At 43.7% G+C, this 25,562-nt stretch overlaps 1 protein-coding gene across 2 annotated transcripts; it reads left to right on the forward strand.

The window, feature by feature from the left end:
• The first annotated feature begins 476 nt into the window (after window positions 1-476).
• Ypel5 (yippee like 5) lies at window positions 477-15,184 on the forward strand. Of its 2 annotated transcripts, none has more exons than XM_040730746.1 (3): window positions 477-626; window positions 12,004-12,168; window positions 14,271-15,184. In XM_040730746.1, exons 2-3 carry the CDS (start codon window positions 12,028-12,030, stop codon window positions 14,493-14,495), a joined length of 366 nt encoding a protein of 121 aa, XP_040586680.1. In that variant the 5' UTR covers window positions 477-626; window positions 12,004-12,027; the 3' UTR covers window positions 14,496-15,184. The 2 variants fall into 2 exon arrangements, with proteins under 2 accessions (XP_040586680.1, XP_040586681.1); XM_040730747.1 differs by lacking the exon at window positions 477-626 and adding an exon at window positions 1,383-1,519.
• Window positions 15,185-25,562: the final 10,378 nt, after the last annotated feature.

Consider the following 25,562-nt stretch of genomic DNA (forward strand, 5'->3'; position numbering starts at 1 on the left):
GTTGTTTTCGCGTCTTCAAGGCTTCCTTGGCTATCAGGAAGCTGAGGCCGCAGCCGCCACCTGGCGACGCGCTTGACTGGCAATGAGTCCCAGCTGGGGCAATTAGAAAGGCTGAGGCGTCTCCTTTAAGAAGCTGACTCACGTGGATGCTGTGTTGTGTGCGCTCAGCTGGGAAGGGGGGCGGGTCCTCACTCTCACCACATTGGCCACCTTGGCCGAGGAGGCAGAGTTAGCCTCCTTGATTGGCTGTAAGAGTGCAAAGTGTCGAATTAGGGGCGGGACGAGCAGCGATGAGCCCGCCCACCCTCTGCGGCTTCGGGGCGGGGTGGGCGGCGGAGTGTAGGGGAGCGAGAGTGGGGGAGGGTGAGCCAGCGAAGGGGCGGGGCGCGGCGGAAGGGGCAGAGTGCCAGGGAGAGGGGCGGAGCCTAGAAATGAAGGGTGCTGCGGGCCAACCGGGAGAGCCGCCTGAAGGGAGGGCGGGGCCACGCCGGGTGATTGACGCCCAGACCCGAGCGGGGAGAGGCGGGGCCAAGGCCTGACTAAACCTGAAGACTTGGAGGCCGAGGGGCTTCGACCCAGCTGAGGAGCGAAGAGCTGCTGGCAGCGCCGATCTCCCCAGCGCGCAGGTGAGTACGGCGGCAGGCGCTGGGCTCGGCGTCGGCGGGCACTCGGGCCGGCGGCTTCGAAGCCCTCCCGGAGCGGCCCCGGGGCGGGGGCCCAGGCAGGAAGTGCCTCTTCCCCTCGCCACTGGTCCGGGGTCCCGGCGGGGCCACCAGGGCCCCTCAGGACCGTAGGGCCGCGGGCCGGGCCGTGGCTCTTTGTGAGGCTGCGGCGCGGCGGCCGCCGTCGGCCCGCCCCCGCCGCGCAGCCGAGCGCCCCGCGAGCCCGCAACAGCCGCGACCCCTTGGCGACCCCGCGATCCCCACCCGCCTTCCCCGCCGCCCTCGGCGACCGACTCCGCGGCTGCCGGGCCGCGGACAGCTGGCCCGGTGACACCCCCACTTCCTCGGCCGCCCCGCCCCCACGGCTGCCGTCCCCGCCGCAGCGTCGGGGGCGCGCCCGGGCTCCGCTCCGGGTCGGCCCGCGGGCCCGCGCTCCAGGGCCGCGCTCGCACCCAGCCGGCTGCGGAGGCCGGACTCGCGCCCCGGTGCTTCGGCTGTGGGCCGTGCCCGCCTTGGTGCCAGCCCCCTGGCATGCTGCCCTCCGATCCCTTCGGACCCTGGGCGTGGGGACGCCGCTGGGGAGCCCCCGCGGGTGCCAGGCGCCCCGGAGCCCGCGCCCGCCCAGCTGTTCCGCCTGTGTTTGTTGTGCCGAGGAGGCCCCGCCACCGCCGCGCTCTCCGCCTTGCGCCTGGCAATTGGCTGGCGGGTGTCACGTGGGCGCGATCAGCTGGGCCGGCTGCGGGCGGTCGGCCTGGCAGCGACCCCAAAGCTGGCTGGTGAGCCCCCCTGGCGGCTCCACCGGGCGGAGGTAGACATACATACCACTGCACACCCTTTTATTCCACGCTGCTGTACAGGTAGGTAGGAAAATGGATTCTGAGCCAGCGTGGAGTGTGGAGCCGCGGTAGTACAAAGGTCTGCTTAATCCCGGCTCCGACTAATCTCCCTTTGGAGTGGCAGTAAGGGAAGGTGTTCAGCTAGCTCATTTATTTTTAAACTTTTTTCTGTTTGCAGAGCCCCGTTGGAAATCGGAGGATTTTTATTTCAGGTGTCCCTTGACTGATGGAAAAAACTGAAAGTAACCGCAGGCTTACCTTGCTTTTGGAAAATAAGTGAACTTGCTGATGAAGTGGCAGGCATAATGGGAAACCTATCAGTTTTGCAAACCACACAGGCGGCTTTGCAGCTGCACTCCAACATAGAGGAAACCAAAGTCTCTCAGTGTTCCTAGTGTGCATATTTGTGCCAGATGTGAAGTGCCTTGATGGATTCTTTTTTTTTTTTTTTTTTTTTTTTTCGAGACAGGGTTTCTCTGTAGCTTTGGAGGCTGTCCTGGAACTCGCTCTTGTAGACCAGGCTGGTCTCGAACTCACAGAGATCCGCCTGCCTCTGCCTCCCTAGTGCTGGGATTAAAGGCATGCACCACCAACGCCCGGCTGATGGATTCTTTTACTAAGAATTAATTGTATATTATAGTGTATTAGGTAAGAAGGAAATCCTGAAATTGCTGGGCGTTGGTGGCACACGCCTTTAATTCCAGCGCTCGGGAGGCAGAGGCAATGAAATTGAGAAATGGCACAAGGCTAAATACTAAGTTATGAAATGAGTGTTACAAAAAGTTCAAAGATGACACAGTGAGACACCAGAAGGAGGAAGTGGGAAATATCTGAAGAGATCTGGTATTAAGCCTAGAAAATGAAAAGTCTGTGGGTTGATGTGGGCCAGATGGGCTTAGGAAAAACAGCCCTGGAGCTTTTACAAATAGCAAGAAGGTGTAGCGTGTGCAGTTTGGCAGATGTGTGTGTGTGTGTGTGTGTGTATGTGTATGTATATGTATATGTAAGTGCACACGGCCCGGTTTCTGTAGTGGAGCACAAGGTATTTTGGGCTCTTTGGAAGGAGCTGATGCCCTTATTTTCCCAGTAGAGTTGTACACCCCGTAGGCCAGGCTGCCTTACTGTCCTCGGTGCTGGTATCGCAGGTGTGCTAACTAATGCTCACCTCATACCCTCATCTGGCCCACTGTTGAGTACAGATCCCCACAGCTTATGTGTAACCACCACCTTATCTGTAGGAAAGACACAATGACTACATTTCAGTCGGCAAGGGAAACCAACTTGGATTTTTTTTTTTTTTGGTTTTACTAGACAGGGTTTCTCTGTATTGTTTTGGAGGCTGTCGGACCAGCCGGGCCTTGAACTCACAGAGATCCACCTGCCTCTGCCTCCCTAGTGCTGGGATTAAAGGCATGTGCCACCACTGCCCGGCACCAACTTGGATTTTTAACAGCAACTTTTCTTAGCATGCTTGGCAAAATGTGTGTGGCTTCTTCTAAAAGAACATGTAGTTGGAATCCTAGTCTCATTTACCTTTTCTGTTCACTGAGGTTTAGAGGCAATAAAAGGTAAAAAGGGCAGTGAGAAGTCCCTGCAGGTAAGAGTGCTTGGTGAAAGCCTGACTTTAGTTCAGGGACCCACAAGGTTGAAAGCTGTCCTGATCTCCAAGTGCCCCCACACAAATAGGTCTAATAAAAATGTATAATTTAATAAGGAAATCTACCTACCCCAAAACCTATGAAAAAGTCTATGGGGCATGAAACTACTGTGAAATATGTATTCATGAAGTTCGAAGGTAGTCCTAAGTATATTTGTATCTAGACTATCCTTTGTTTTGTAGTGCCTTGATAGTTATGTAACTATGTAAATTAGTACTATTTCCCTGATAATGCTGTGTGGTAACAAATGTGTAATTTGGGAATTGTTAACTAGACTTGAATTTGCTATTTGGCACTTCAGTCTAGGAACCACACAAACTAAACCTTAGCTATGTACCAACAAGAAGCACCCAGTATTGTATCACAACAAACAAGGGGATCGTGTTTGTCTTGCCAAGAAGTTTTTGGGGAGATGACCAACTCAGATTATTTGCTGACTCATGACCAGCTGCTGAGTTGTGTGACTGGGCTTGTTTTCTAATGATGACTAAGCCCTATTCTAGGAAATACAGTCAGTATGGAAATTGTCTAACAAAACGTAAAATAGGGCATTATCTTAGGTGAGAGGAACACACACATTTTCTTACTGTTAAATGAAGATTCAGTCCCACAAGCAGGACATCATTTGACCCAGCAGAGTACCTTCATACTGTACTCTAAGAGGATGACATGGCTTTCTTATATTGAAACTTTTGCTAACCAGTTAAAAACTTTGGGCTGGGAATGTATCAAATGGTAGTGTGTTTTCCTAGCATACACAGGTATTTTGCTTGGTTTCCAGTATTACAGACAGAAAAAAAATATTTTATAGATTGAACTGTTATTTCCCCATGTACCTTTAAAGTAGAATATTGTTAGAAATTGCTGTGAAAATAGTTAATGAAACTTCAATAGCATCAAATGTTCATTACTGTATTAATAATTGTTCCAGCTGTTAAAGTTTTATGGATTTTGTTCTTTGTTCTAGAGAGAAGAAACTGAAATCCAAATAGACCCTTCCCATGCTAGAACCCTGTGTACCAGTCTCCTTACACACACTTATCCTCTCCCACCAGGTTCAACGGAAAAAAAAAGAGCCCCTCTGCTCTGTCCATGTTGGTGGGGGCAATGGGATGGGTGTTTGTGGAAATGCCCTAAAGGTATAATTCCTTACCTTAAGGAATAGTCTTTCTGAAGTGGACATTTTCTACCAGGTCATGTGCAAATGCAAAGAGATGCCTATTATTCCCCATGGTATTTTTAGAGCTAGGAAGTGATGCCTCCTTAGGCTAAATTCATTTGCCAGGATTGAGACCAAACTGGATTATTAATTATAAGGCAGGTACCTATTTTAAGACCAAAGTTGAGACACTAAGAATTTGAAATCTAAGGTTTCTAACTTTTGTCCTAGCTCTAATTTCTGTTACCTGGATACTTGACATGTCTGTAATCAACAGGGGGCCAAGCCGTTAATTGCTACTGTTTTGTATCCATTCTGAACCTTGCTTTCTTGGCATAGGCTATGTAGACTGCTTTTATTTAGCATTCACTGTACAGGCACTGTTCTCAGGATATAGTATCTCCATTTAATTGTCAGAGATACCTGCTGTTGCTTTTTAGGAAACAGGGTAATTTGTCAAAGTTTACAATGGTATTGACAAGGGAGAGTGAAATCTAAGCACTTGGCTTTGGGGGTGAAGTGAGGAGGCAGCAGCTGCGTATGTACTATTGACTTGAATGATCTTCATTTAGTGATCTTCAGAATGCTCAAGTGGTTATGGAAAGCTAAGGATTTTTGTTTGGAGCCTGGGACTCTTCTCTGGCTAGCTCTAAACTTCAGTACTCTGCTTAGTCTACAGACCTGAGCCACTGTGCCCAACTCAGAATACCAATGATGTTAGCCAGAAGAGACAATGGCAATGGGATTGCAGTAATTTGTCAGATACTACTATTGATTTTTAGACCTGACTGCCAACCAAGTTTCTATTTTTCTAAGTGAAGACCTTTTTTCCCTATCTCAGTGTGTTCTTAAGCAGGATAAATTGGTCCTGGTAAGGACTGAGATGGTGACTGTTTAGAGTGTTGCATGCCACAGTCGCCATGTAGACTCTGCAGGTAGCTAGAAAGCAGTTAAGTATAAACAAAGTGTGGCTGTGTTTCAGAGAAACTATCACCACTAAAATATTTGATGTTTCTTTTTAACCTTTTAAAACAATTTTATTTTTAGCATGTGGATAGTTAAATTAGAGGTGAGCTAGACTTGGCCAGCTGACGCCTGTGTTTTTGGTTTGGGTTTTATTTTATTCTATGTGTATGAGTGTTTTGCCTGCAGTAGTCTCTGTACTAATTGTGTGTCTGGTGCAGGTGAAGACCAGAAGAGGGCATCAGATACCCTGGAAATGGAGTTAAGATATTTGTGAGCCCATATATAGATGATGGCAATCAAACCCAGGCTCCCTGGGAGAGGAGCCAATGCTCCTAACTGCTGAGTTAGAACAAACCAACAATAAGATCCCACTTTTCAAAAAAGTCAAATAGGCATTTTAGATAATCTGTTTATGACCTGGAAATTACGGGGTTTATACAAACCCGTCATGTCCAATTTGTAAAATCATTCCTTCCTAGGGACATTGTCCATGGTTCCTGAAAGGAAAGTAGTTTTCTTTTTTTAAACTTATAGATAAATTGTATAATTAAAAGAAATTAAGGTGGAGATCCTAAGATGTAATTACTTACACAGAATTTTCTGTTGCAAATAGAAGTTAGACAGTCTAGGGTAAGGATGCTCTTTGGTGGGAGAAGAAATTAAAGATTAGTAAAATTCCTGAGTTGTCTATGAACTTCACTATATTTTTATCCTGGTTCCTCACTACTTCAGATAATAGCAGATAAACTATTAAACAGCCAAGTGTTGACGTAGGGGCATCATAACCACAACTTTATTCTTAGCTGGGCCCAAATTTCAGCCCTAGATAGAACTTCCTCACAGAAAAGTATCAAAAGATGTGGGGGTTTTTGTTTGTTTTTTTTTGTTTTTGTTTTTTTTGTTTTTTGCTTTTCGAGACACTGTTTCTCTGTATTGGTTTGGAGGCTGTCCTGGAACTCACTCTGTAGACCAGGCTGGCCTTGAACTCACAGAGATCCACCTGCCTCTGCCTCCAGAGTGCTGGGATTAAAGGCGTGTGCCACCAACACCCGACTTGTTTGTTTTTTTTGTTTTGGTTTTTTTGCAGTGGGACACAGGTGCTGTAACAACTGAAGAGATTGGAGATTCAGTTAAATTAACCAAAACAATTAGCATATGTGGGAAATGCTTTAGGTATAAAGAATAATTCCTGGAGGCTAGATGAAGAGACTAGCTGCAGACTAGTTTGTGGAAATTTTAGGGGCAAAGCCAGTTTCTAGTGATGATGGTACAACTTCATAAAGTTACAAGGAGTCATGGGGTACTTACCAGTTAATAAGTTTATCACATAATGAAGTATTTCTTAATAAGCTGTTTCAGATTTTTTCTTTTGATACTCTGGAGAGATGCTAAAGATGGAAGCCAGGCTTCTTACATGCTAGCAAATACTCTACCAATGAGCCACACTGTTAGCCCAGTAAAATTTTAGGATCAACCCTCCACCCCCAGTATTGGGAACCAAACCAGAGACTCATATGCTAGGCAAAATGCTCTTCCATGGAGCTACATCTTGGACATTTTCCAAGTTCTGCCCTTTCCCTTTCAGTTTTTAAGTTTTTTTATTTTGAGACAGAACTTCACTGGACTTCTCAGGCAGGCATTAAAGTCCAAATACTTCTGCCTCAGCCTCAAGAATCATCCTTAGGTAACTATGATGGCATAGGCTTATATTCCCATCACTTGGGAGGATGAAGCAGAGAGGAATATTGTGAATTTAAGTCAGCCTTGACTACACAGCATGATCTGTCTCAAGGTTTTCCAACAAAAGGTGTGTAGAGAAACGGTTTCATAGAGCTTTTTAGAAGGCAGTAGCTAAAATATATTTGTATTTTGTAGCACTAATCCATCATAAATGTAGCATTATCTGTGAATGTGCTGTGTCTAATAAAACACACTATGGCCATTAACAGCATTAGATGGGATGAGTGTTTGAATACATATGGTGACGAATGGGAAAGAGAAAGCATTTCCCAAGCCGATGTAAGTGCCACTGTTACGTCTGTAGTTTTGTAATTTGGGAATACAGGAGAATTTGTGGTCAGCTTGAGGGGGAGAGACCGACTCCAGGAGCTGTTTGTTCCTAGATGTGAGGGAAATGAGAACTGGAATAAGATTTAGTTTAGGGCCTAGCTTGACTGCTTGTGTGAAGTTATGTGGGCTGTATTTTTAGACCTATAAATGTGGGTAATATATACCTACTATGAGAATCATCACAATTAGATATGTACCAAATACAGTGTCCCATACACTGGACATACTTAGGTCTAAGGCACAGTTCACACTGTCCAGGTCCAGATAAACACGATGACTCTTGGCCTTTTAATGTCCTCCTCAAGAAAAAGGTGGCTTTCTCCAGATCACTGTAGCCTGGGTGATTTATAAGCAATACGAATTTATTTCTCATGGTTCCAAGAAAGAAGTACCAGTGGAAATGGTGTCAGTAAAGACTTGTTTCCTGGTTCATTGATGCCCCTTTTAGATTTGTCTTCATGGTAGAAAGGCAAGGCAGCCACATGGAGCCTCTGTAAGACCCTGTCCTCTAATGAGGGTCTCTCTTCCAGACCCAGTTACACCCTGATGCTGTCACATAGGCAATGGGTTTCCATGGAGGTTTTTGGGGACACAGATATTCAGCAGGTAGCAATGACTTGTAATTGATGTCAGCCTGGTGACAGCTGTAGTACTTCAGTACTGTTTATCATTTTTCTAACCTTGTAAAACTAAGATTTCTTACCATGAAGAGACTTTTGTTGACAACATAACTTTTTTGGCAAACAAACTACATTTTATAGTTACAGATACATACAGTTATGTGTAAATGGCAAGCACAATCAGGAATCATGTAACAAAGTTCTTCCTAGATATTTTTAGTCTTGGTAATGAATCATATAATTGAAGCCAGTAAAAATACTTTGGTAGAGTAAAAAATAGAATGAATTTGAAGCAGGAAAGAAGGCATATTAAGTCTATTTACCCTCAGTACCAAATGGTTGGTCACAGCTATTCCTGTAATACTAGCCAAATATAGGATGATGTAGGTAGGAGGCGTAAAGTTGGCTTGAATCAAGGCATCTTCCATAGTAGCATCTGAGGTCAATCAAGAAAGAGTTACATTGTAGTTAAGATGAATCTAGTCTGATACTTGTAAGCTGTAAAGAAAATTACCTTTAAAACATCCAAGAAACTGAAGTAAATGACCATACTGAGAGCTGTAAAACTTTACTGTCAATCCTCTTCATTAAACAATATATAAACAACAAAAGTCAACTGCTCACATATGTGTTGAATTTATATTGAGAGTCATAAATTGAAATAGTGATACAAGGATCAAACAGGTAAAAAGAGTTGTGTAAACCACAGTGGATGATGAAAAAATAAATTGGGATGGGTGAGATCAATTAACTGATTAACAGAGTCAGTTGCTATGAGAAAATATGTTGTGTATTCCCTTACCTGATGCCCTCCCTCAAAGTACAGGTCCTCCAGCCACATTTTGTTTTTAGAGCTTGTGTGTGTGTGTGTGTGTGTGTGTGTGTGTGTGTGTATATCCATCCATCCCATGTGTTCAGGTACACTTGCAGGCCATAAAAGTATATCAGATCTGGAGTTGGAGTTACAGGCAGTTATGAGCTGCCTGGTACAGGTGCTTGGGACAGCTTGAGTCCTCTGCAAGAGCAATAAGTGCTCTTAACCAAACTGACCTATCTCTCCTGTCCCCAATTTTTTAAAAAATATTTATGTGTGTGTTGGTCAGCCATGTGTATGAGTGACCATGGAGACCAGAAGAGAGTGTCAGAGCCCTTGGAGCTGGATTGACAGTTATAAGCTTCCAGATGTGGGTGCTGAGAGCTGAACATGGGTCCTGGAGAGTACCAAGTGCTCTTAAGTAGCTGTTGAGCATCTCTCTCCTGCCACCTACAATTTTGTTTTTGTTTACAAGACATGACTTTTGTGTGTAGCCTTGGCTGTCCTGGAACTCACTCTGTAGATAAGCCTGACCTCGAATTTATAGAGATCCACTTGTTTCAGCCTCTCAAGGGCTGGGATTAAAGGTATGGGCCACTACCAACTGGCTTAGCCTATATATATAAAATTTTTTTGGTGTAAGGAGTGAATGTAGGACTTTACACATACTAGATGAGCACTCTACCACTGAACTACATCCCTAGACCACTTTCTCCAAATTTTGGCTATATTTGAGTTAGGGTCCTCTTTCTGTAGTCCAGACTGATCTGGAACTTGCTAAATGAACCACACTGGACTGGAAATTGTGGTGTTTGCCTGGGGGCTCTTCCTCTTGACTGCTAAGATTACTGGGATCCACATCAATTCTGGATCTTCTCCAGATTTTAAATATCAGCTCACCTTTTAAAAATTCATAAGAGCTTGTATATAATTCAAATGAAATGTGTCAGTTTTGTTCACTGCTGTATCTCTGGGCTGATGAATTCAACTTAACAGGCCTTAAATTAGTTCTGTTGCTACCCCTCCCTATCTCCTTCCCTTCTCCCCTTCCTCCCCCCCATCTGAAAAGCAGTGTGCTTAAAAGTAAGCAGCAAGCATTGCCAGAAATGCAGTTAGAAAGTTGACTGCCATAGCTTAAGTCTGGTGTTGGGATTTACATATTGTGGCATTTGTTCCTTAAAAAACAAAACCAAAAAAAAAAAAAGTAGTACATTGTAGCCTTGGCTACTCCCTGGGACTCCCTCTCTCAGGCATACCTCATATGTGAACGAATATATCCTGTCTCGGATGATATTTGTTAATATACTAGTTTTTTGGTTTGTTTTTGTTTTTTGGACACGGTTTTTTCTGTATAACAGCCCTGGCTGTCCTGGAACTCACTCTGTAGAGCAGGCTGACTTGAAAATCACAGAGATCCACCTGCCTCTGCCTCCTAAGTGCTAGGATTAAAGACTTGTGCCACCAAGCCCAACATGGTTTCTCTTAATTAATATTTTTGGTTATCATAGAGTAGACTTCATTATAACATTTCAAACGTGTCATACTTGGTTTTTATTCCTTCACACCATTTCATCCATTGCCTCTCCTATGTTCCCTCCTTCCTTCAGAATGACCCTTCTGATGACATTAGGATTACCTAAGGGCTGGAAACATTCATAAATCTAAGTAGAGTTTCCTATTTGTAATGAAAGTACTACAGATCAATCAGGACCTGCTTCCCCAAAAGACGGCTGTATCAGCTCTGCTTACCACTTAACATGCCAGTAAACATTGAAACACAGGGACTGATAGCCCCCAGAAACACTTCAAAATGAAACCTGTGGTGTGTTCTTGAGTGTATCTAGAGATGTAAAACACTTCAGGAGAAGTGAGCTACAGTGAATTCAAGGAATTGAATCTCAAACACCAAATACTAAAGTGTGGGTTATCCTGGTCTCAGAAACTTGTTTCAAAGTTTTGGTCGAGGATTTTAGTACTTCTGTAATGTATTGAGTCAGTAATCAGTAACTGATTTCTTTTTTGTTTGTTGTTTTTGGGTTTTTTTTGTTTTTGTGTGTGTGTTTTTTTTTTTTTTTTTTTTTTTTTTTGGTTTTTCGAGACAGGGTTTCTCTGTGGCTTTGGAGGCTGTCCTGGAACTCACTCTGTAGACCAGGCTGGCCTCGAACTCACAGAGATCCACCTGCCTCTGCCTCCCGAGTGCTGGGATTAAAGGCGTGCACCACCAACGCCCGGCTTAGTAACTGATTTCTTAATGCTAAGTTACATCATAGCTGGAAAGTCCATTTTCTCCTTTTCTGTCCTGGTTGCTCTAGCCTTGACTACCTGTGTCTGCACCATGACCCCTTCCTTTGGGAGGAGGCAGTGGAGGATAATGAAAGAACTTTGTCTTGGAGCTTGTGGAACTGCATTCCAGATATTATTCTGTAACAGCTACAACCTTTGACCTGTCAACTTGTTTGGGTGAAATATGTGTGTATGTGTGTGTGTGGGGGGTGAAACCCAGAATTGTGAATTTTAAACTAAGTGCGCCATAGACTTTAGACTCAGAGTTATTGAATGAAATTGTTGTGTTGGCCCTGGACAGTGATGAGTATACCCAATGGCAATAAACCTATCAACTCACATCTCCTTCTTAAGCCACAGGTCGGTCCCCTCTTGTTTTTATTTTCATTGTATTTTATGTGTGTGGTGCTGGGATAGAACTCAGGGCTTCCAGTATGTGAGGCAAATGTTCCACCAATTACTTATTCCCCGACCTTTCTTGTTTTGAAATTACACTTTCATCTGCTCTTACCTGATCACCCCACCTGTACCCCATACCTCCAATTCTTTTCTGAACTTACTGTACACTCAGAATGTAGACCTAACAGTGGTGCTGTGTTAACTTTTTTTCACACTTCTGTTGTGGATGCCTTTGGAGGGCATTGAATCCCCTGCAGTTACAGTCATGAGCCTTCATATGGGTGCTGGGAATCAATCCCAAGGCCTCTGCAAGAGCAGCCAGTGCTCTAAGTATGAGCCGTCTCTCCAGCCCATCTGCACCATTGATACATCAGTGCCAGTGCTTGTGCTCACTCTCACTCGCTGTCTCTCTCCCCTCACTGTCTCTCTCCCCTCACACCAACTGAAAGAGAAAAGAGAAATAACACCTCCCCCAATAGCTGCAACCAATTTTTAAAAATAATGTGACTTATCTTTTTTTTTCATTTTTTTTCTAGGTTTTTAGAACATTAGCTCTCAAAATGGGCAGAATCTTCCTTGACCATATTGGTGGTACCCGTCTGTTTTCTTGTGCAAACTGTGACACAATCCTGACCAACCGCTCAGAACTCATCTCCACTCGGTTCACAGGCGCCACTGGTAGAGCATTTCTTTTTAACAAGGTTGGTGGAAAAAAGCTTCATTCCTACATAACTTCAGTGGATACCTTTGACAGCAGCACTAGACTATTCCTTCAAGAGTTTATAGATACCAGGAAATATCAGAATGGCAGCTGAAACTGCAGAAGTGGCTGCCTATTAGCTTGTCTCTGGGATTTCAGGGATACATTACTGGAACATGATTTTATTTATTTATGTATTTATTTTTATAAAGCCTAAATAAAGAAAAGAAGAGATGTAGGCTGTGGTGTCTTCTGTCTGTAATCCTGGTACTTGGAAAGCCAAGGCATGAAGAACAAATTGGAGAACAGTCTGAGAGACACAGTGAGTTATATAGGCCTGTTGGACTAGCTTCAGCTACACAGTGAGCTCTGTCTCAAAACAGCAATAAAAGAGAATGGGTCTCTGTCTTCTTCTGTAAATGTTCAGTGTAAAAATTTTAGTTACTTCATAGAATTTGGAAAAAGAAACTAACATACCCATCTTCTCTCCCTTCTGTGTCACTGATTGATCCATTAAGGGAGATAGCTATAGCTTATTTGTTGGAAGTGAATCTAGCTGTCTTCTCTTGTTAATTAATGGTTGCTAGTCAACTTTCTGAATATCATTTGGTTTCTTTAGGCTTACCCAAAGGAAAAACATTTACAGTTTGTAAATGTGTGTTTAGTGTGTTGGGCTATGAAATTTTGGACCCGTTTTGAGATTAGTTGATGTGATTGTATAACCTGGAGCCTAGCAAAGTTGACTTTCCAAATCTTTTAGGCTAAGAAACAGATGTAATCTTGTTAGTGTTTTTAGAATGTCAGATAAACTTTTCATTAGAAATTGTTCCTCTGTTGCATGAGTAAAGGAGCTTCTCTGAGAGAATCAATAGCATATTCCTTTTACAGAGGAAGAGTTGACACTGTGGTAGGCCAGCTGTCTGTTAACTGTAAATAATCTTCAATCTCCCTCATTCATTTACTTAAATAGTTCCAGTTTTTGTGTTAAGAGTGTCAAATTGAAATTAAGATTGTATAACCTTTAAAGCCAAAATTATTTACGATTGATCTTTTAGAATGGTTGGAAATTCTCCAACTTATTTTAGAATCCAATTCTTGTGTCACTATCTTTGCACTTCTTGAAAACTAATATGTTGCATTGGATAGTGTGTTATAGGTTAGCCTATCCCAACCTGTTTGTATATGCAATATGTTTTCAGAAGTAAATATGACACTTTATGGAACACTGAGGTATTGTAATAGGTGTACTTTGATTATCTTACATTCATCACTACAGAGTAAAGTAACAACTGGACCCTAACTTATATCTCAGTTTCAATTCCAGGCCTTTTCCTTCACTGCAGCCAGAAATAGAACTACCAAATATAAATGTTGAAACTTGGACTTGTCTAGTACTATATAAAGATTGCATTAGATTAGGGGCCGAAAAGATGCCTTGGAAGTTAGGAGCACTAGTTGCTCTTGTAGCAGACAAAAATTTGGTTTCTAGCATCCACATGGTGGCTCACAACCATCTGTAACTAGTTCTAGGGGATCCAGTGCCTTCTAACCTCTGCAGGCATCTGACACATATGCATCATGCTGCCAGAATACCTACATAAAAATTAAGTCTTTCAAAATTCCTACCCAGTACAGTGCAATTTCCAGATGTTTCCTGTCTCAACAATGTATTTTTTTCTTTGATGTGTGTGTTGAGGGTAGAGTTTGAGATAAGAGTCTCCTATAGCTCAGGCTGACCTGAAATTGACCTATATGGGTAAGGATGACCTTGAACCCCTTCTTTCCTTCTGTCTCCCAAATACTAGGATTACAGGCCTAGCTATTCCAGCATTTCTTAAAACCAGCCCTAGGTGACTATCATTAGTGTAACTACACTTGCTTTGTGGTGGTTTTGTGGCAGGGTCTCAGTGTGTAGTGAGGCTGATCTCACCTCAAACTCATGATCCTCCTGCCTTGGCCTCTCCACACTGGGATCATGGGGATGCACATCTCTGTGATTCTCGATTGCTCATACATTTACTTACTGTCTCAGTTGGCGGCTAACTTACATGACTTTACAAAGGTTTTTGTGTGTTCATGTTTTTATTTATTTATTTTTTTTAGGTAGTTAACTTGCAATACAGTGAAGTTCAGGATCGGGTCATGCTCACTGGCCGCCACATGGTTCGAGATGTAAGCTGCAAAAACTGCAATAGCAAACTGGGGTGGATCTACGAGTTTGCTACTGAAGACAGCCAGCGTTACAAGGAAGGCCGTGTGATTCTGGAACGAGCACTAGTTCGAGAGAGTGAAGGCTTTGAGGAGCATGTACCATCTGATAACTCTTGAAGAAAAAAGATAAATCCATCTTTTCCCAGGTCTCCTTCACTGAAAACAAAAATCTACTTACATACACTGTCACCTTAGCATCAGAGTCGGATTCATGAACTGCGGAACAAGAGGTTGTGAGAATCTAAGATGGAACCTTTCTTTCTCTTTTTTTTTTTTTTAATTTTGTATTTCCCATCCAACAGCAGTTTGTAGAAAGAATATTATGCAGGTGCCGTTAATTTTTCCCTATGTTTACATCTTGAGGCAGGAGTCTGCAGCTACATGGGCTATGAGGGGAAAATTAGGCCACTAGAGTGAAAAGGAGTGTTTGTGTACATTTTGGATGGAGAATATGTCTAGAGCATGGTTTTTAAACTTATTTGGGCTTCATTTTAAACTTTCTTTTAAACCCAGTTATTTCACTTAATTTGCTAGCTTCAAGAAGAGATCCGAATCTGTGCCCAGCGCTGGAGGCTCAGTGTTAGCGTGGCTTGTGCTGGCCAGTGTGCCATATTCTTGTTGGAGAGGAACTGTAGCACCAGAACCCATTCTTCCTAGTCAGTCTTGACCCACAGATGTCACCATCCCTAGTTAATTGTCACCATGTACTTGGTGTTGATTGGAAACTTTCTGAAATGGGGCAGAACTGCTTGGCTGTCTTTCCCGTGTAACTTAAGCATAGTAATATAAATAAAGTGATAGTTGGATGCTTTGGTCCTGTGTTACTTCTAAAAATATCTTTTAAAAGAGCAGAGGTTTGATAAGTGGTTTTCTTAGTAGTTAAAGTGTTTCTTCTCAATATTAAGCAACATCGACTATGTATAAGGTAATTGTGTAAATGGAAGAATACTGTTTAAATGCAGATGAGTAGAATGTCAGTGTGCATCCTTGCATAAACTATTAATCTGCATCTGTTCGAAAATGAAGTGGCTTATCTAAAAATACTGCTTCACAAAGTGTTTCAGCCTTCCCCCTCATTTGTGAGTTGATTTTGACAAGTCTGTAGTGCCTAATAGTTTCATCAAAGGCCTGGATCTCTCCTTAGCATCATTTTTCACATCTTCCCTTAGAAGTTCAGCTATTGCATTTGAACTGCACTTGATACCCTCTATTGGAAAGAGATCAGAGTTGACTCAACTTAATCCTAAATGCATGACCTTACAAAGCATTAGAATATGCTTCTTTATTTATCCAGATCACTTCTAGGCAAACCGGCACTTGCTTTTGGTGAAATAAAGGACAGGGAAATCGACTTGTTATACAGACGAACACACGAATGTTTGTATGCTCAGTTTCCAGGTGTTCTAAATGAAGGAAATCTGCTTGAGTTGAATAGGTGACATCTTTCTGCCATTGATACTAAAAGTGATTTCTGAGTACAGTAAAGCTTCTGTAGTTGGCTTTGCACTCTTGGCTAGTGCCATGGTTGTGTAGGGATAGTATAATACTCCATTTTTAGTGAGTGAACACAACTCTATCTGCAACTTGGACGATATGCAGATTCCTAGTTGCATGTCTCACCTACAGCACCGGGTGCATTGCTGTCAAAATAAAGTATATTTTGTCATGCATCGGTGCAGAACTGCTACTTATTTTTCACTGATCTATTTGGGGATCATCTTTGTCATTTTTAATCTCTAAACACATAGGCTTTGTTTGTTTTGAGATGGGATCTTACTGTGTGGCCCCGGATGACCTGGGACTTAACTTGCTACTTAACAGTAGGCTGGCGTTGAATTTGTTACTGAGATTTCGGTGTGCACCACCACACTCGGCTACCTCCATGCTTTTGAACAGCTATTAGTTGCTTTGCTTGGCAGTAGTAAAGTGATAGTTAAACTATGTCTGAACGCACTAAATTTGACAGTGGTAAAGTGGTAGTTAAATTATGTCTGAATGCACTAAATTTGCTATCATTAACTTCTGAGGTAATTTTGCCATAGAATCAACTAGTCTAGTATATATGAAATTTTAATTAGTTAATAATTATAAGTAAATGTCACGCTACTAGGTTAACTCAGGTATCTGGCAGTTTAAACAACAAGCTACTTCATTTTAAAAACTTGCATTTGCTGGACTAAAGTGTGGCTCCACAGTAAAGTGCTTAGTATACTGGAAGGCCTGAGTGTGATCCCTAGCACTGCAAAAATAGAAATCCCATTTTGAGGATGCTTTAAAAACTGGAGGAGGGTCTGGAGAAAGAGGACGCTGCTCTTCCAGAAGACCTGAGCTCAGTTCCCAACACCCTGAGCCTGTAACTCAGCTCCAGTGGAGATCCAATGCCTCTGGTCTCTGAAGACTCTTGAAACTAAATACACATTCCTCCTGTACTCCCAACACATACACATAACGAAAAATAAATTTTCAAATGACCAGCCGACAGCCGTTGGTGGTGCACACCTTTAATCCCAGCACTCGGGAGGCAGAGGCAGGCGGATCTCTGTGAGTTCGAGGTCAACCTGGTCTACAGATCGAGTTCCAGGACAGCCTCCAAAGCAATACAGAGAAACCCTGTGTCTCGAAAAAAATTTTCAAATGACCAGCTGATATTTTTAATTGAAGGATCTAGTCAGATTGGGTTATTTACAAAAAATCAAGTGGGAACATTAGTTCCTAGGAATAAATGGATATGGTAGTCTCTCCTGCAAATTACAGTGTGTCAGAGGATGACTTGCAAGTTTGAGGCCTTGCTGGGTTCCAGACAGTTCCAAGCCAGTATAAGCTATTGCCTGCATGAAGCTCTTGTCTTCACAAAATTAGGATGATTTTGTTTGTGGGCAGGAAGTTAACTGATCAAATATATTTTTATATCAGTACATGGGATATACAAGTGTAACCTTTTTTTCTTTGAAGGCTTTGGGATTTTTAGGATTCTTAGTTTTAGGTGACAGCCATTAAACATATTTTAAAAGCTTATTTAAATTTTTAATTGTGTTTGTGTGTATATGTTGTGAGCAGCATGTGAAAGTCAGAGGACAACCCACAGGTATTCTCGCCTTCCTTCATGTGGATTGGAGGAATAGAGCTCAGGTCATCAGGCCTGATAGTAAATGTGTCTGCTGGTTGAACTACCTCAGGCCCATTTTTTTAAAGAGATGCTAAACATAATGTTACAGTTGTGAAGAGCTACTTTGGGACTGAAAGGAAACATCCATTTCATAAATTTATCTATTCATGAGTCCTATAGTATGTTTAAATTTGAGTATAGGCCTCAGCCAAGGCATCAGTCCATAAGTAATCTTAGATAAGGTGAAGCAGGTAACTCCTCACTATAAATTCAGAAACACATTTATCAGCAGGTGAGATAACTCAGTCAGTGTAGCATGCTTGCTGTTTAAGCATATGAGTGCTTGATTTTGAATCCCCAGAACCATAAAAAGCCAGGTCCAGAAGCAAGCATCTCTAGTGCATACTGAAGTATCCCGCAGCAGAACAGGAGGCAGGTAGGAGAACTCTCAGCTAGCTGGCCCACAACCTTCCTTGCAACTCTGCTGTCTGTACCTCCTGTCTTGCAATGGCAGTACTGGAATTACAATGTGGTACCACCTCCAGCTTTTTACATGGGTTCCGAGAATTGAACTTAGCTTAGCTTTTGTGTGAGTTCCTTAAGATGCGCTTCTTGTAACGTGTATTCTTCCCGCCAGCCGCCTGAGTCCCACCACTGTCTCAGTCCCCAAGTAACACACGAGACACTATATTAATTATGAAGCTGTTGGCTATTTGCTTGATTTCTTATCAACTAGCTCTGACTTAATTATTAACCCATAACTGCTTATCTGAGTATTTCCACGTGGTCTTCTCTTACCAGAGAAAGGGTCTGGATCTCTTAATTCTCCTGCATCCTAATCGTGATTCACTGTGCCTCTCTTTCCCAGAATCCTCCTTGACTCCTAATCCCACCTATCTTGCTTCCCTATTGGCCAACAGTGCTTTATTCAACAACTAATAAGATAAGCACATACACAGAAGGACTTCCACCATCAGCTTCTTGGATTCAAGTTTATATAGTAGGGCAAGAAATAATGCACTGAGGTTTTGTTGATGGTTGTGATCCTGGACATCACATGACACAGTCAAGCTACATGAGCACCTAGGACGTTCATTAGATATGTGAGGGAAGTACTTTGTTTCTTTCTCTAGTCCTGAATGGCTTTTTTTTCCAGCAGAACTCTCAAAGTAGCATGTCTGCTAATGTTAGTACATGAGGATCACTGTTTATTAAAGTATTGTTTGACTATAAAATGTCCATCGAAGGCTCGTGTATCTGAACCCTTTTGTCCCCATCTGATGGTACTGTTTTGGAGGTTGGGGCATGGGGCATAGTTGGCTGATGTAGGCCACTGGGTACAAGCCTTACAGGTGATATCCAAACCCTGCTACTTTCCCCACTCTGCTTCTTAATATGTTAAGGTGTGAACAGCAAGCACTGAGAGCCTCTACCACGGCAGACCAACCCATTCCAGTCACCATGCCTTCCTCATGTGAGAGACTGTACCCTGTGAAGCTGAGACCAAGCAGACCTCTCTCAAGCTGTGCTGTTCTGTATTTTGTCTGGGTACAGGGACAGGAAGAGAAATTAATACAAAGTGTTAAAAATCAGGTGGGTGTTGGTGGCACATGTCTTTAGTCCCAGCACTCGGGAGGCAGGAAGATCCCTGTGAGTCCGAGGCCAGCCTGGTCTACATAACGAGTTCCAGGACAGTCTCCAAAGCAATACAGAGAAACTCTGTCTCAAGAAACAAACAAACAAAAGATTAAAAATCAATGTTTCCTATGGTACCATGTGGGCAAAGCATGTTTGCCGCCAGAGGGTCAGAAGAGTGGCTAAGAATAAAAACAAAATGTGACAGTTTTGTTTTCCTGCTTAAAGAATAGTGAGCTGGACATGATGGCATATACTTTAATCCTAGTACTAGTGACTCTTAAGATGGATAAATAAAAACACAGTATAAAGACTAGTCTTCCCTGGTGACCAACTTAGTTGACTTTTTGACTCTGGGAAGTCAACGTCTAAGCTTTTTCAAGGGCTGACTGAAAGACTTCTTAAGTGATTCTCAGACTATCCTGTAGATGTAGGCCATATGAATGCAATAGTAGTATGCAAATTGGGGCAGAACTTTTTCTCTGGTTTCAGTAATCTTGAGTAGCTCTTCGTGTTGTAATCCAATTCTGTGCTGAGCTGAAGAGGGACCAGATGCTTTGAGAGTTCCTTAGTCCTTCCTAGGGTTGACATACACCACATTTGCTAGGTCTTTCAGAAATGAAGGCATTCAATCTGCACTTGAATCACATTGTCATCTTGTGGGGTTAGGACTTTTGATAGTCTGCTGTGACAGACACTTGGCATGGCTTTGCTTTCAAAATCTTCAGTGCTCCTAAATTTCTACCACCATGGAGCAGAAAGGAAGAAAACATGAGAAGGCCACTGAACACAACCTCAGTGGTGAAGTACACCATTACTATTGGCTATAGTTGGTGTTTTGTTTGTGGTTGGTTGGTTGGTTAGTTTGGAAGGGATGTTGAGACCGTCTCTGCTTCCAAGTGCTGGGATTAAGGGTGGGTCTCATCATACCTACCGGAACCAGACATTTCCAGAGCTGCTGCTGTTTTTTATCAAACATGATTTAGCTTCTTGCAAGTGTGTGTGTGCCCCTCAGCCCCAAGGCTAGCCTCAGCTGTTCCACAAGCTCAGTGGCACCTTCAGTTTTCTGTCTCCAGATAAGCACATCCCTACCCCCCTTGAAGCCCGTTTCAAATTGCTCAGAGACATTCCTGAAACCCGCCAGTACACCAGAAGGAAGGAAACATTCCCAGTTCTGTTCCTGAGGCTTAGGTCCTGTTCAGGTAGGCTTGCAGTAAGAAGTTTTTTTTCTTTTGGGGGACCTGCCACCCAGCACCCTAATAAATCACTCACGGAGGCTTATTTTTAGTTATGAGTGCCTGGCCTTAGCTTGGCTTGTTTCTTGCCGGCTTTCCTTAAGTTATCCTGTCTACTGTTTGCCTCTGGACTTTTCTCTGTAAATCTTACTCTGTGGATTGCTGTGTAGCTGGGTGGCTGGTCCTGACCTCCTCCTCCTCCTCCTCCTGTTCTCTCCCTCCTTTTTTCCTGGGTGTTTTTTCTATTTATCCTCTCTGCCTGCCAGCCCTGCCTCTCCTTGCTCCTGCCTCACTATTGGCTGCTCAGCTCTTTATTAGACCAATCAGGTGTTTTAGACAGGCACAGTAACACAGCTTCACAGAGTTAAACAATGCAACATAAACAAAAGTTACACATTTTAAAATTATATTCTGCCTCATAGGTTCTTAGAACAGCAGAAAGGTGGATTTCTAAGTTGAGGTGGGGAATGTTTCTAAAGACCTGAATGGTAAGAGCTAATACCAGGTGGTCCCACTGAGCTTTACACTGAAGAAAAACATTTTACTATGAAATTAACCAAAACGAATCCACTAACCAAGTGCTACTGTGAAGGGCTATTTTACTCAGTGGTTAGGAGTCAGAGTTAAGTGTGGAAGATAGACTTTGCAGAGTATCAAGTAGACAGATTGCTGCTTCCACATTTATAATACCCCCTACGCCATCATTGCTTTAGGGTTTACACCTCACCCACCTTTAACTTAAACAGCAACACCTTTTGTCAGACTATTTTCAACAATGACCTTTTTGACAATGGCAATCTAAAGGAAATTGGCGTGAATTTAAAAATTTTTTCACTTTATATGTTCAGGTGTTTTTGCTTACATGTAGAACTGTGCACCACTTGCATGCAGTACCCACAGAGGCCGGCAGGAGGCATCAGATTCTCTGGAACTGGAGTTAACAGGCAGTTGTGAGCTGCTATGTGGGCACTGTGAATCCATCCTAGACCCCTGGAAGACCAGCTTTTAACTTCCGAGCCCTCTCTCCAGCCCCTGAAGTTAGCCTCTTGAAACCTCATTTTCTTAGTTTTAAAATAGAAAAAAAGTAATAACTCTGAGAACCTGAGTGAAGATTTGAAGTTCATTCCTGTAACAAAGGAAATGGTCCAGTGCTACTTAACAGTTTAAACTCTGAGCTGTCAGTGTGTTTGATGCTCCCTTATCCATGCGGCAGTATTTGAGACCTGTTTCACCTGACACCTACTTTCCAGCAGCTATAAGGGTATTTACAAGTTCAGTAAATGCTGCCTCCGGAGACTGCAGGAAATGAAGTCATCCTTGGAAGGGGGCACGAGTTCAGGATGCAGAGTAAGGACCCTCACTCCTGCAGCAGTTGGTTCTTCCAGGACAGAGTTAGGAAAGAGCTTCCCGAGTTCAGTGAAAAGAAATCGTTCTATATGGAGCAGATTCTGAAATTAGATTAATCACACGTTCTAAAACAAGTTTCATCTGTCCGCCTCCCACAAGATGATCTAAATCACCATCCTCAGGTCACATGGCAGAAGCACTAATACCTGACAGCCAGCCTAAAGTGGAGGACTCTTGACAGCGAACGGCAAGGAGCTGAGGCTCAGTGTGTGTGCTCAGTAAGTCTAATTAACTCTCAGGATTGCTCGCAAGGAATACGTGGTGACCTTACACACCCTGCAGCCAGTGTGCCTGTGCCTGAATTCCAGCCCTGAGTCTTGGTGACCATGCCCTTGGACACTTCCTGACTGTAGCCCTTCACTTCTGTACTAACTGTACTTACTATGCAGGGAGCTCTGAGGATGGAACGAGTTGATGGATGGCAGTAGATGAGAGACCTGCCTCGTGGTATTCAAGCTCTGATTTGCAGGGATGCCCTCACAGAGGTCAGGTGGGCACACACCGCTGCTGTGGAACTCAGACTTTCAATGCCACATGCATGGGATGCCTTCAGAGGCCAGGAATGTTATTGGATACCTTGAGGGGAGAGTTAGATACATGCTGGGAACCAAGCTGAGGTCCTTTGCAGGAGCATCAAACCCTTTTAACTGCTGAGCCATCCCTCCAGCCCCAAACTCAGTTTTATGTACACTCATCTCAGAGCCTGACCACTGCAGTGCCTGTGTGTGCAGGGAATAAGACAGTAGAGGAACTGGAGCAGAGCCCACAGCAGGCACCACTTTCCTACTTTGTAGAAGTAATGTAGGTTTCTAAAAGACCACAAGGATGGAGAAACAGTTCCTCTCATCTGAATTTCTCAAACGTGGGCATGCATGAGAGGATCTCCTGGTGAAGCATTGTTGGCTCAATTGTGAGTGATTTAGTGGCTCTGGGTAGCATGTGAGAATTTGAATTGCTTGCCACTGGTGGTCCGGGGACAGACCTGGAGAATCACTAACCGGTTTTTTCCTTCATGCTTGCAGAGCAAAATCTCCACTGAGCATCTCTCTAACCCTCTTCAGCCCACTAATTCATTCATGAGGCTCTGCCCTTGTAACCTAATCACTTCTCAGAGGCCTCTGTCTTCATACCAAAGTCCTGACCAATAGACACTGTGAAAGATAACATTTAAAAAAAACTACCATTTGTTACATAAGACTGTTTGTGAGAGGCCTTTTTTAAAAGGGTCATCCCTTTCAGTTGGGAGAATTTCCTTTTGCAACTGCATGCAGTATGACATGTGGGCAGCAGGGGGAGCCATTGTAACATTTTTCTGGTCTGGCTGTGTTGCTAATTGTCATCACTCATGCAGAGGACAAACCCAGTGAGGCTAGAGGAAATGCCAGACCAGTCAGGAAGCAGGGTCACCTCATGGGTAAGCTGATGGTGCCCCGAGGGGTAGCCTGCTCTAGAGACCAGTTCAAACCAGGATCGTCACCCCTGTCACCAGAGTGCCCAGATGGTGGAGTCCTGCTTGGTAGGTTGCCAAGTTTCTGGGTGGGCTTGAGTACAAATCATCACTGGCTAGAGATATTTGTGCAAAATTCCCACATGGAATGCTGAGGCACAGTCGGAGGAGGGACTTCAGCAACTGGTTTGTTGTTGTTTTCGTTTGTTAGTTTACTTATTTAGATACAAGCTTTCTCTGTGTAGCCTTGGCGGTTCGGAACTCGTTCTATAGACCAGGCAGGCTGGTCTCAAACTCACAGATCTGCCTGCTCCTGCCTCCCAAGAACTGGGAGTAAAGGCGTGTACCACCACTGCCCAGCAATTTTGGTTTTCGTTTTGTTTTTGTTTACTTCTGAGTTTTTTTGGTTTGGGTTTGGTTTTGGTTTTGGTTGTTATACTAAGACAGTGTTTCTCTGTGTAGCTCTGGCTGTCCTGGAACTTGCTCTGTAGACCAGACTGGCCTCGAATCCAGATATCTACCTGCCTCTGCCTCCCAAGTACTGGATGGGATCAAAGGTGTGGGCTACCAGCTGGCCTGGCCCTCAGTGGCTGTTTCTAGTGATACAGTGATAGTGACACCCTTGTCCCTCCGCTCTGCACTCAGAAACAGCCCCTGGCTGCCTCCTGGACAGCAGACGGCTGCGTCTTACTGTGGGGGGGGGCAGTGGACCATCTGCAGCATCTCAGGACTAAAGTTGTTGGGTCCCTCATCAGCCTTGGACATCACTGTGTCTTCCAGTTTACAGATCTTGACCCAGCTCAAGAGCAAGGGCCTGTTGATTAAGTGGTCCCTAGCTTTAAAAGTAGCCAGCCCTAAAAACAGCCATCTGGCCTAAACAGCTCTGTCTGCATGGTGAGCTGTAGACAGAGCATACTTTTCTCTCCAGACCCTGGTCTGGTCAGGGTGTCCCTACCTGGAGCACATAAGCGCAGCAGACATTGGCTGTGACTCCGTCAGCCTGTCATGAGGAGGAGCCAGAGGAAACACATGGCCTAGCCCTCGAGGCTGTCTACCAGAAACACCTTTGCCTCCTTACAAAGAAACAGACTTTCCACACCACTGATCAGAATAGCCTCACCTGCTCCTCAGCAGGCACAAACTCAATTTTCTGTCCCCTCTCACCTCCCATTGGCAGCAGAACACAGTTACCAAGCTCGGCTTCCTGTTCCCTCGGTAACCCTATTTGGTGAAATTAGAATTAAGAGTTTAATTCAATGTAGTGCAAAGCCCAATGAGATTAGTTTTATGGTTTCAGACCTGCGCTAGGAAACAGCATCCTTATGTTCTCCATTCTTCTTCCTAAAATTGACATGACTGAGGAGAAGGGAAGGTTGGGGACATTAGCCTTGGCCCTCTGCCCTCCTCCACTCAACATGTTTGTGGGGATGTAAAATCCGCTTTTCTGAAGTTTGACCAGCATATCTCTTTACAAGATGAAGTTACTCTTAGATTCCTTTTCCGTGTGGTGTAAAATAAGGTGGCAAACTGAGCCCACGCAGTGGCCTCTGAATGTGGGATAGAGTTTCCATGTGGCATTTCATGTCACCTGTTATCTGTGCTGTCTCTGAAGCCTTGTGGATGTCCAGTGACCAGGCTCAGAAAGACCATGTTCTCCTGACACTGTAGTCTCAGAATTTTACTTTTCCCACTTGTTTTATAGTTATATACATTGTTACGTAGCTGTTGTTTGACACAAGATATTTTTGTTTCTTTTTTAATTCTAAGATTTGTTCATTATGTATACAAAGTTCTGCCTGCATATATTCCTGCAGGCCAGAAGAGGGCACTATTTCTCATTACAGATGGTTGTGAGCCACCACGTAGTTGCTGGGAATTAAACTCAGGACTTCTGGAAGAGCAGCCAATGCAGTTAACCTCTGAGGCATCTCTCCAGCCCCACACAAGATATTTTTATATAACCCTACCCAGCTGTCAGAGATTACAGGTGTGTGCCACCATGCCAGGCTCTAATTATTTTGAGCAGGAGGACCCCACATTTTAATTATGTTTGGCACCCCACAAATTGTATGATTAGTCCATCTTCACCATGACTCTTATTGAGGAGGTCTTATTAATAAAATAATTTTATTTTTGGTTGTATGCCTGAGGGGGCCTGTTATGGTATATACACAAAAGTGTAGGTGCCCTTAGAGGCTGGAAGAGGATTTGGGTTCCCATAGCTGTTGTGCGTTGCCCCGCCCTCTGATAGAGCAGTGTATTCTCTTAACTGCTGCACCATGTCCCCAGACCCCTAATCTCACTTTTGAAATGGAAAAGAGAGCCAGGCTTTGTGTCATATATCTGTGGTCCCC

The sequence above is a fragment of the Mesocricetus auratus genome, unplaced genomic scaffold (genome assembly GCF_017639785.1).
Source record: "Mesocricetus auratus isolate SY011 unplaced genomic scaffold, BCM_Maur_2.0 Super-Scaffold_100024, whole genome shotgun sequence".
Lineage (NCBI taxonomy): Eukaryota > Metazoa > Chordata > Mammalia > Rodentia > Cricetidae > Mesocricetus > Mesocricetus auratus.